The 12,464-nt window shown below is 42.0% G+C and overlaps 1 protein-coding gene across 5 annotated transcripts in view; it reads left to right on the plus strand.

Annotated features, from left to right (window-relative positions):
* OCRL (OCRL inositol polyphosphate-5-phosphatase) overlaps positions 1–10,885 on the plus strand; it is a 61,857-nt gene extending 50,972 nt beyond the window's left edge. For 4 of the 5 annotated variants that reach the window (XM_032260164.1, XM_032260161.1, XM_032260162.1 and 1 more), the window contains 6 exons: positions 2,682–2,705; positions 5,324–5,440; positions 6,486–6,570; positions 7,188–7,315; positions 8,144–8,255; positions 8,455–10,885. In XM_032260164.1, coding sequence (XP_032116055.1) covers positions 2,682–2,705; positions 5,324–5,440; positions 6,486–6,570; positions 7,188–7,315; positions 8,144–8,255; positions 8,455–8,579 — 591 coding nt within the window. In that variant the 3' untranslated portion in view covers positions 8,580–10,885. The remainder of the gene's footprint in view (positions 1–2,681; positions 2,706–5,323; positions 5,441–6,485; positions 6,571–7,187; positions 7,316–8,143; positions 8,256–8,454) is intronic. The other variant, XM_032260163.1, reaches the window with a different exon arrangement.
* Positions 10,886–12,464: the final 1,579 nt, after the last annotated feature.

Here is a 12,464-nt window from a genome sequence, read left to right on the forward strand (position 1 = left end):
GCTCACTCTCTCCCTCTCTCTCTCTCTCTCTCTCTCTCTCTCTCTCTCTCTCTCTCTCTCTTTCCCCTTTCAATTTTTCCTATTCAGAGCTGTCAGATCTTTCTGCACTACTGCTTTGGGGCCTATCCTTCCTTGCTTAAAGGTAGTCAGTGGCTCCCCCATGCTTGCTGAATACAGTCCAAATTTCTTAATCTGTTATGCAAGGTCCCCCCAAGTCTGGCTTCAACATACCTTTTCAGATTTATTTCCCACTGTTTTTCTCGGCATTCTCCATGCCTCCCACAAAGAGATGACTAACTTCTTCCTAATCATAATTTGTGATTTACCGTCTCTGTGTCTTTTGTTTATTTCTGCCTGGTCCACTTGTAATATTCTCTCCCCATCTCTAAAATTCTGTGAATCTTTTAAAGGGCTAGTAGTGATTTATTGAGAACTTGTATTCATAAATTATAACAATAGCAGTCTATAAACTCTGGAACTCCTCGCCCAACTCAGTTGCAAACCAGAGTCAGTGATAAACCAGGTCTTTCTCCTTTATGTATCCATTTCTCATGCCTTCCCCTGCAAAGGCATTTGAGCATAATGCCTTGTACCAGAGAATGGCTGCTGTGCAAAGAAAACGTTTTTGAGAGCCTAGTTTGATAGGTTAGTATACACAATCTCTGCCTAGTTTTATTCATATCATGTAGCACATATTCATGGGAGGAAAAATATAAAGTGTGTCAGGTGGACTGTCTATTTGATAACAAGTCCTAAATTTTACAAGAGGTTCTAGTCCAAAATTGCATCAAATTGGACGTTTCGCACTCAGAATTAACTTGACATTAAATGGTATTATAATCACAATACTATAAATACCTTATAAAGCACTTATTCTAATTACTTTATTTCATGTGATATTTAAGAGTCTAGGTAAACCCACCACGGCATGTTTAATTTGTAAAGTATCTACCGATACTGAAACACCTAATCACCATGGATAACATTAGTTTGGGGAAATGCATTCAGTATTACCACTTGGAATCCCAAGGAGCAGATACTTTTCTTCTTCCCCCTTCCTACTCCCAACCCCCCTGCATCTCAGACAGTAAGATTGGTATTTCTCCTTTTACCTATCAGAACTCAGACATGTAATTTAGACTTGAGTGCTTAGTGATCCATGGTCAGATTGGAAACAATCCAGGTTGGGAGTCACTGGGGGGTTAGCGGAACTTTGAGGGCCTCAGACCTTCTGCTGGCCTACAGCCCCATTACTCCTTGTTTTATGCTGCTTCAAGGTAAATATTATCCCTGTTTTAGAGATGAAAAAGCTGAGGCTCTATTAAGTTTGGTAACTTGTGTGAGGGCTACACAAAATTGCTAAGAGGTATAACAAAGACTTGTACCCAAGCCCATCTAACACCAGTGCCTATACTCTTTCCATTAGCCATGCTATCTTTTAAGTGGGGTTTCTCCCCACTTAACTGTCCTTAGCCTGCTATGGAGAATATATTCTCACAGTTTTCCCCTACCTCCCTGTCCAGGAAGCATTCACATTGCCCTTTTTGAATTGTCTAAGGGAACATAGTGATAATGACTGTCAGTTTGGTCAGACCTGGGATCCAATCCTGATTTAGCCACTTAGTACCTAATAGTAAGTTTGGCCTTGGGCAAATAATTTAAGCTTTCAGATCTTCTGTTTCTTCATCTGTAAGATGGGAATAATACCTGTTTTGCACATGTGTACGGATTAAATGACTGTATATAAGTACTTTGCACAGTTCCTGGTACATGACAGATGCTCCGTAAGCAGTGGTGGTAGTTATCATTGCTGCTGTTATTATTTGATTGTAATAACAGCATAAAAGACAGGAAGATTAAGAAGATAGGCTGGACGTGGTGGATCACACCTGTAATTCCACCACTTTGGGAGGCCCAAGTGGGTAGATCACGAGGTCACAAGTTTAAGACCAGCCTGGTCACGATGGTGAACCCTCGTCTCTACTAAAAGTACAAAAATTAGTCTGGTGTGATGGTGGGTTCCTGTAATCCCAGCTGCTTGGGAGGCTGGGGCAGAGAATTGCTTGAACCTGGGAGGCGGAGGTTGCAGTGAACCGAGATCAGGCCATTGTACTCCAGCCTGGGAGACAGAGTGAGACTCTGTCTCAAAAAAAAAAAAAAAAAAAAAAGATTCATTTATAGTTCAGAAGAACCTTCAAATCTGGGCACTCTGGGGGCCTTTGAGGAGGGGAGTGGGTACGGGGATATAGAAAGGAATCTGGGGTGAGAAGAGTGAAAATGGAAAGTAGAGTGGTGACCACATTCTTCCATTGAGGTATATACCTCAATGCATCTGCCTCCAAGCAGCAGACAAATAACAAGAGACAAATAGAAGAGACATCAGGGGCATTTGGTTGGGTCAGTTGGCAGCTGCCAAAGGGCACAGAAGTCTAGAACTGCACATGTTTCTTGAGTGATATTCTCAATAAACTGCATAAAAAATTTAAAATGTAGAGAATTTTGCATATGAAGAATGTATTTCATTTTCAACAGTCATAATTTATTTGAAGAATTCAAAGCTGTTTAAAGCATGTATATCTGGTAAGACAGTGAGTTCTAATACTGATCTGTTTCTAATTCTGTAAATTAATTCTAATCATATTCTGTCTGTCAATGGCTTTCTTTTCCTGCTCCGCTCTCAGGAAGAAGACAGCTTCCTAGAAAAGGTAATGCAATCCATTGGTGGTTATGAGAGTTTCCCTGTGCTTAACACTTAACTGTGTCCCTGGAATTTGTCCCTAGGCGTTCCCTTATCAGAGGCCTCTGACTCGGTGAGACTTCTCTAAAGTCCTGCCAGCTGTATTTAAATGTGTTTGAAGTACAGGAAAGGTATTTACTGTATGAGTCAAGTCAGTGAGACTTGGTACATAAAAGCAGTAGGACTCAAGATTCCAGATTTGTATTTTTGAATTGAGAACTACAGAGCCGTCTTGATGTATCTGAACATGAATTGGAGGAGGGTACCAGTTAGTTGTTCTCCATTTCCAGTGACAATAAAACCAGAAGAATTAGCTTTCTATTGCATTAAGAATGATTTGAAATGAATGATTATAGCAGTTAATTTCAGAAAAATACACAGATATGATCAAGAAATCGAGCATAGAATAGAATCGTAGACCTGATCAAGATCATAAAAGATCATCTGGTTCAGCCCTCTACCTTCAGACAGATATTTTCTCCATTCTAATAGACGAGACAACCAAGGCCCAGAAAGGTAGAAAAACTTGCTGAAGTCATATAACCTCCCCACTTGGTGGAATTTAATGCATTTTGATGATGGGGATGGTATACTGTTCATGCTTTAGTTATTAACAGTAAATAAGGTGACAAGGTCTGTGCTTATCAGGTGCTGAATGTGTCTTCTTGAAAGAAGACAAAATACCTTGGTTTTCCTTTGAAAATTAGAGTTCAAGATAATTTGTGAACTTTTTCAAGTATTGTTTCTTGTGCATGATCTTTCTCTAGACTTCGGAGACACAACTGTGGCATTCCACATTATCATACAGGTATTTGAAAATGAATAGTAGATGCTGTATATAATCTACTGACATTTTATTAACCTTTTTAAACCACCAAGGTTTGAGACAGCTGTGCTTCCTAGCTCTTCCCTGTTAAGAGCAGTCCATGTTCTGTCTTTTTATCTTAGACAGTGCTTTGTGTTGCCTTAATGCCTTAGTATGGGAAAAGCTCCAGTTGAATGTCAGACTTTTTAAAAAGTACATGAATCAGCGCAGCATAATTTCTATATGGCAAGTTTGGGAGGTATCTGCTAAAGAGTCAGTACATGTGCTGCATTTGGTCCAGAGAGTTAGCAGAGTGCATGATGGACAGTGTTTTGGCTCAAATATCATGTGGATGCTTGGATTTGATATTTGCAACTGGAAAGAAATAAATGGATGAGCCACTGATAGACATTTTAGCAACTATTAGGAACATGAATATCAAGTGATAGAATCCCAGGGAAAGAAAGGAAGCAAACTGAATGTGAAAAAAAAAAAAAGATTTTAAATGGTAACCAACTGTCACACTCCCTTCTCTTTCTTATTCCCTTAGAAAGACACAGCAGCTTTTAAAGGTCATCAGTGCTTGTTAAAGAATACAATGTTAAGAAGAGACCTCAGCTCGGCTGTAGTGCAATGTGGTCTCTGGGAAAGTAGTGACATGCTCCTTTTTTTTTCCTTTGAAGCTACGTGACTGGGGGTTGTGGATGGAATTTACAAGTTGCACAATGTTGAGCAAGAATTTCTTAGTTAAACATACAGAATATATATGACCTCTAGCCGGAGGCAGGGGAAGGAGGAGAATGCAAAAACATCGGTCAGAGTTCTCTCCACTGGGATTTTTCTGAAGGCTGCCTTCAGATGCCTTTACTATTTCAAACATTTTTTCATGTAATTTATATTTGACTACATGAACATAAGATAACTGAGTTTATTTCCTAGCCATTTCCAATTCACATATAGTGATTGGTTTAATTTGTGTCACTTCTTTTATGTCACTTCTGGGTTTTTCTCTTACATTCTTTCAGAAGAATGTAACAGATAGTAGAAAGATAGATGAAAGGGGTAAAAGCCCCTAGAATCTTTGCTAAGCTATTCCTAGAAACCGCAACTTCTGGACTCAGACCTTAGACTTTTCATGGTATTTCTGCCTCTTGGTTAGCTGTATTCAGTTTACTATTTTTGGACCTTAAGGCTTATGAGTTTTAGTGCCTTAAGATTAGAAGTTCCATCAAGCCTGAAGTATTCACATATGTGGGTCTAATGTTGGGAAGAGTTGTCTTTAATTCCTGAGAACCAAAGAAGCTCATTTAAATCAGCATTGAAAACAACAGTATCTGTGGTAAGACCTGAAGGAAGAGTAAGTTAGAAATCAACAAAAATCTAAGTGTAGACCCATATCTCTCCAAGTACTATATGGACAGTTGTAATGGTCCCCAAGTCACCAGTGCTGTATGGACTCCACTATGACTGTATCACTGGAGCACTGGTTCTCAGTATTACCTTCAAAAGGATTTAAACACAAGGCATCCACGTAATAAACATCATAAACTCAAATGAAATGCAGAACAATTAAGTGAAGCATTTAGGAAAGGAGATCCTTTAACTGTGGGACTCACTATCAAGTGCCTTCTGACCACGGGTGTCCCCAGTGAAAAGAAATGGAAAATCTTAAGAGATGAAGATCACATTGTACCTGCATGACCAGAATTTGAAAGGCTTTAAGTTATACCAAAGTCTTTATTCTGAGACCCCTTTGATTCTTATCCCTTTTCATCTATTAGGAGAAATCTCTTCTGCAAAAGGTTCCTTTGGATGAAGGTGCCAACGAGAGACCCCTTCAGGTCCCCAAGGAGATCTGGCTTCTAGTAGATCACCTATTCAAATACGCCTGTCACCAGGTAAGTGAGAGTAGACCTTCCCTACAACTTCAGAAGGTGTGTAAATACTATAGGAAATTATAACACCTCACATCAGCATAGTGCTTTTAACTTTCCCAAGCTACCTGCACACAGTGGCACTGTCAAATCAACTGGGTGGGTGGAAGTGTCCCTAATCACAGATGTCACAGCTGAAGCATGCAAAGCTAAGTTATTAACTAAGACCAAGGCCTAAGTTTAGTTATGGCAGAGCCAAGGCCAAATTAAGAGCACCTGTCTCCTGACTACTCATTTTCCTTTGCAGCTGCACACCTGAGTCTATAATGCCTACTTTGGCTGTCACGTAGGCATTAGAGATCTTAATATCCAAAGCAGGTTTTAAACTCATTTTCTTAACTTCATCCTAATTTTTCTTTTAAATCCTATCTAAAATGCCACCCCAACTCATTTGCCACCAAAAGAGACAATTCTTGGGACTAAATTGAAAGGTAATGTTCTCTTACCTACTGAAGAGTAATGTAACTTGAAAGCAAGGTTTAGTATGAGCATGCGATTTCCTTCTTTCCCAGCATTCAGTAGTACTAGCATTTGAATGTGGTTATTCTGTTTGGACTCTGCCTTCTACTTCTTGTCAAGAGGCTCCAAGTAGGCCAGGCATGGTGGCTCATGCCCGTAATCCCAGCACTTTGGGAGGCCGAGATGGGCACATTGCTTGAGCTGAGGAGTTCAAGACTAGCCTGGGCAACATGGTGAAACCCTGCCTCTATAAAAAAAATTAAAAAGAGGCTAGAATACCTGGTTTCCTGATCTAGCCATCTAGTCCCCTGCCTGATAAGGTATAGGCTACAACTTTTGAAATGATCATTTTCTTATTTGAAATAATGTTTTACACGGATTAGAGAGATGATATAGGAAAAATGTGCTATTTTCACACCTCTATTTGTAATTACTAACACACATACCACCCTTCCCTTTTGCTTCCTGCTGCTCTTCTGATCCTTGGGTATAATCATAATCTCAGGAGTGATTACCATGCCTGTTCCCTTCATTCTGACTTCTTTGGCAGGAGGACCTGTTCCAGACCCCTGGAATGCAGGAAGAGCTCCAGCAGATCATTGATTGTCTAGATACCAGCATTCCTGAGACAATCCGTATCCTTTGCAACCAAAGCTGAAGAAGCTGGATGAGTACTTGGTCAAACTCTTCTTCACACCTTCATTTGATTTTTGTGGTTCTATATTTATTTTCTTTGTAATGTCTTTTATTATAAGATAACCACTGACTATCCAGTTGTTTCTCGTTTCCTTTCAGGAACTTTTGACCTCTTTCCATATCCAGCTCTTACTAAAAGGAAGCAACGGGTAGGTAACAGTGATTTTTAAAAAGCATGGGGCATAGAAGCCACAGCACTGGTACTGTTCTTCTTGAGGTGATGTTACTCCTGCCACCACCCATACTGTTGACAGGGCAGGGAGAGGCATGGGAAACATGGGTAGCTGGTTTATAGGACTGGTCCAGTGTGAACTGTCATTCTGCAGGCTATATTCCTCTGACTCTGAAGCTGGGCCAAAGCTGCCAAGAGTCTTTGACCAATTCTATAACAAATCAGCGGCAGGGCACTTGAACCAATGAAATATCAAACCCCCATTAGGATCCAGTGTGCCCTAAATAAGAGGAAGTCCCTGCAGGAGCTTGAGGAAAGGAGCCAGTTGGGTCTCTGTATGGCCTTTCTCCTGGAGCCCCTTTCCCTTGACTGAAGTTGATTCAGCTGGCAGCAACCACTCTGTGGCTGAAGCACTGCTCATTTTCTTGGAAGCCCTACCAGAGCCAGTCATCTGTTACGAGCTGTATCAGCGATGTCTTGACTCTGCTCATGATCCCCGGATCTGCCGACAGGTGGGTTCTACTGATCTGAGGATATGTTTGACACAGGTTCCCCCATAAAGAAGTTGTCAGTTTTACAGAGCCAGATAGGCAGCCAGCTGTCTGGTAGGATGGGTCTGGATTTGTTATTAATGGCAGGACACCAACATTGAGAGTTGCCACTTTTATATTATAGGTTATTTCCCATGATATTTGCCATCTTTTTTCCATTGGCCTATTTCTGTTCACAGAAAACATAGTGGGGTGGATCCCTCTACTCTGGGGTAAATTGGTGAAGCTAATTGTACGTGGCACTCTGGCTGACATTACCAGGAAGGATGGGTGACACTTGGGAGCCTTTCTTCTTTTTCTTTTCTTGGTGTGTGTTTTTAATCCTGGAATGATTTTGATGCACAATAGCTGAGAGTACCTGCGAACTGGACTAGTGAGTATTGGGAGGAGTTCCCATCCATGCCAAGTGACATTGTCAAGAAAACCATTCAAAAAAAAAAAGGAAAAGAAAACCAATCAGCTTGGTAGGTGCCATGGCTATACATGCCTGTGGAAATGGGAAAAGAGCAGATGAACACCGACCTGCTTGTGAAGCAGGGTGTGTGTGTGAATGTGTGATGACCACATGGCCTGGTCATTGAGTGGACGGGGATCAAACAGTACAGCCGTTCTTACTTTGAAGTTATAATTTGGAAGGTGTCGTGTTGGCCATGAGGAGACAACAGAAGTTAGACAGATGAAATGGGTCCTGCAAGGGTTGGATTATAGACTATTACGGCAGCTGTAAGTTCTTCTTACTCCCATCTTCCACCTGTTTTTCTCACTGCCTACCCCTGTTTTTAAAAACAGGTGATCTCCCAGCTTCCGAGATGCCATAGAAATGTTTTCCGTTACCTGATGGCATTCCTTCGAGAACTCTTAAAATTCTCTGAATACAATAGCGTCAATCCCAACATGATCGGTAAGAGTGTTTCATGCTGCATGGGGTGTTGGTTGAGAATACTCTGTGTGCATTGTATACAGTGTACACCTTACTGCATGTGCAGGCACATGGCAGTCACCTCCCAACTACAGTCCTTGTCCCCAGGCCCTCCAGCCCTGAGGTTTTGCTTAGGTTATTTCTGACAAACGTTTCCACTTGTCTTTCTCTCACCTTCTAGCTACCCTCTTCTCTAGTCTTCTCCTGAGGCCTCCACCCAACCTTATGGCAAGACAGGCTCCAAGTGACCGCAAGCGTGCTATTCAGTTCCTTCTGGGCTTTCTGCTTGGGAGCGAAGAAGACTAAGGCTTTTACTGTTCTCTGAGATTCTAGAAGCAGACGATATCGGGCTCCAAGTATTTCAGAATGATTTAAAAAGTCATGCCACAGGAAGGGTCTATTGCAGAATTTCAAGTTCTGTTTATAGTAAAAAGGAAGAGCATTTCCTAACCCCTCCTTTACCATATCCTACATAGTAAAATACTTTTAGACTTATATTGCCAAGCCAAAGTTACTGTATTTTGGTGTTTTTGTGTTTTCTCTTTATAAGGCAAAAAGATCTGTATTTACACTCCTTTACTAGGGATGTGTTTGTTGCCCTCCTACCCAATTGTCATGATTGTCCTTAGTACCCTAGGCCTAGATTCTGAGATGTTCCCATTCTAGGCCTACAAGCACTACTTGCTGTAGCTGAGACTTGTCCAGAGTCCTTTGGATAATGCACTTTTGACCCACCCCTTCCCGGATCACTCCCTTGCACTCCACTCCTCTCGTTCTGTCACTTTGAACGAAGTCTGAGTGAGACTAGTGACTCCTTGGGTGTCCTCAGCAGTGAACTCACTGTCTGCGTACAGATGTTCCACGCGTGTGTGCATTTCTACTACAATGGCGTCTTTATGTCTCTGTAATATTGGCCTTTTCTTGGCTCTGCACTGGGTGGAACCATATTCTCTTATCTCAGATCACACTTAGAAGCATAACTTTAGGGACTATTAGAGATGGCATCCCATCAATGTGAGAGAATCACAATCAGAATGGAAGCACTTTGAGTATCTGAAGAGTGAGAGCATTCATGTTTGATAGGTCCTGCTTCCCACTATCCTTTTTCTGTTATTATTCAAATTTTACACAAGGACTAATCCTGGGTGTCTGGTGAGACCCATCTCCTGCCTAGACATCTATCTCCAGAGCAACACTGGCCCCATAGTAGAGGGAGTCTTGCATCTCAGGCAGGCCCATCTAGAGCTATTGCCCCTTCCCACAGCAAAGGTATTGCGGATGACCCTTAGAATTCATTCTCTGGTCTTCTGAATTAGTAAGGGCAGATGTCACCTCCTCTCTTAGCAGGACTGACTCTGGGCTCTATAACCAGCTCCTGCACGTAAAAGGTTTAGAGACTCATCTTGGCTCCTAGTCACTATATCCAGTGTTCTGTAAAGAGACTGGCCAACAGGACCAACCAGGCACGTTATCTCTCCCATCCAAGATGATTCTCTGAGCTTGTCATTTATTCAAGCTCTGTGGTACAGCCTTTTAAAAAAAGTTAATCTATTTTGTTTGACAAGCCACCAGCCACTGACTGCAAAACTGCCTGATGCAGTTGGCTTCCTCCTGGTTTTCTTTTGTTACAACCACCCTTGCCTGTTAACATTAAATGCAAGGAGCATAACCTACAGGCTCTCTGTGCGATCCTGGGCATTGACTCCATGATGTTTCTAGCATATCCAAGACATCACCAGTGAATTATTTCCCCCACCTCTTCAAAGTTGAGTTTTGTAGCAAAAAAAAAAAAAAAAAAAAAAAGTACGGATTCTGCAATATGGCTAAACCCTTTCCTGATTGAGAGTTAAAGCAATAGGAGTCAAGGAACTGTTGCCAAAGGGCTGGAGATACGATAGGTCAGGGGCTGGGTGTTGAACTTAGTTAATGGATGACTGAGAGCAGAACAGATTAGTCATCTCCGCAAGGCCAGAAAGTGATCACAAAAAGAGGCAGATGACAGACACTGGGGTCAGGTCATACCACAGGGAAATACCTTTCCTGGGCTTGTTTTCTAGCATATTGCTGACCTGGGATCTTTGGGTGATCAAGGGTGTGGTTAGTGGAGGCTTTGCTGCACGTGTGCAGTATCCGATCTGTTTCTCCATAAGGTCAAAACACTAAGTTGATGTACTGCCTCAGCTTTTTTTCAGCTCATCCTGGAACATATACAGGGTTGAGAGTTTTTGACAATCTCTAGGTAGAGGAGACAAGACATAGACCCAGACAGAAGAGATCTGCATCCCTGCCACGCCTATTCCAGCACCCAACCTGTAATCCCCAAGTCCTCTAAGGTATTAATTTGTAGCTGCTCTGAAGTAAGGATTTCACATTCACCTGGTAGAGAAAAACTCTGCACCTGCTGTCTAGGGAAGAAACGGTTCAAATCCATGTGGTGACATTGCATTAGTTTCCCTTTCACTGTTTTCTTATTCTGTAATTGTTGTTATATTTCCCAAAAACGTCTTGATCACTAAGCAAAGCTGCTAGTGGGATTCTATATTTCATGTCATCTTTTTTATTATAATTTATTGCAAATTTTTTTTCTGAATAAATATATGTTGTGTGAAAAAGCGAAGCGTGATTTTGGTGAGGAAGCACTCAGGAGGGAGGGCTTATGTGTCACTGGGTTCCATTCAACTTGACTGCAGTCCCCATCAGCTGTGCCTGCACTGTCATCACCTGTCTTACAGGGAAACACCATTTAGAAGGATTCTTGGTATGTTCACCCTCAGAGATAAGAAGAAACTATGCATTTTCAGAGGCTACTAAAGGCGTCCTATACTTTCAGAGGCCAGCCAAGTACCCTTATTTTAACCCTAAGGATTCAGGCAACAAAACAACTCAATTAGAGGAAAGGGTGTTGATTCTTAATGCATGTAAATGTCACACTAGGTGAGATCTGTGATCCCTCCAGCCCCAGAAACCTGACAAACCCTAACATACCCATTCGGGGAGAACACAGTTACCCTTGCTCACATAGTCTCAGTAGTTTAGACGTGCTCCCCCAAAGAGCCTGTTTTCACATAATCCCATCTTGCAGCTTTTGAAAACCAGTTTTGAACTTTTATGACCTCTTGGGGTAATCAAGTCCATAAACTTAGTACTTTTTTTGTTCTAATCTGAACTGTCTAACACTTTGGGAGGAAACTCCTGATTTGAGCATGGTGCCAGTGCTTACCTGCCAATCTCCATTATGAATTCGTGGATTCTGATTCCATTCCCTTTGAGACTGAGGAGGCCTCAGCTGGAGGTTTCTTCTCTACTAAGGCCCTCTTCCAGTCCTCTCCAACTGTGAGCTTGACCCTGATGAATGTGCTGACTCAGTGTTGTCATAAACAACTTTCGGAGCCCCACCCAAAGCCTTGGCAGGAGAGGGTGTTTCTTTCTGAGAGTGATTTTCCCCCCAGCAGATGAAGACTGACACCAGAAGTTTTTATATAGCAGCAGGCAATATGAATCGCAGGCATGGTGGTCAGTCTTTCCAGAGGTTAGAGAGGAAAGGGCATCCCCAGCTGCTGGGCTTCTGTCATAGGACAACCAGTAGGGCCTTTCTGATTGCAGGACAAGTTGAAGAACTGGCTCTTGGTGTAGCCTCATGATGTTAAAGCCACACACTGCAACAGTGGCATCACTAAATGTTAGGGAGAGAACCTTAGTGGTGATCTAATCTGATCCCATTGTTTGGATAGAGAAAGTCTCAGAGGGGGCAATGACTAACCTAAGGTTACTTAGGTTAGTGACACCACATGGCATAGTGGCATTTTTTTTTTCAAACAGTTCTTTTCTGTTTGTCCATTAATTCTTTTGGTAGCATTTTACCAATTTCCATGGCTGTAAATATCTGTAATACCCCTGATTCCAAATGTTAATGTCTCCACCTCACACCTCTCTTCCGAGTTTCTGCCCAGTATATCCCCCAGTATATCCAGTTAGTTATCTGGCATCTCCCTTCAGATGTCTCAAAGGCATGTCAGGCTTCACACATCCAAAGTGGAATTCTTTTACTTCTGGTTCTTTTACTACCACCCAACCTAGATCCTCTACCTGTCTTCCCTCAGCTCAGAGAATGTCAACACCATCCACCCAGTTGCTGGGGCTAAGCATCTCGGAGTTAGCCTTGATTTCTCTCCTTCCTGCCGACCACCCCAA

The sequence above is a fragment of the Sapajus apella genome, unplaced genomic scaffold (assembly GCF_009761245.1).
Source record: "Sapajus apella isolate SASKATOON/1434 unplaced genomic scaffold, GSC_monkey_1.0 scaffold115, whole genome shotgun sequence".
In the NCBI taxonomy this organism is placed as follows: Eukaryota; Metazoa; Chordata; class Mammalia; order Primates; family Cebidae; genus Sapajus; species Sapajus apella.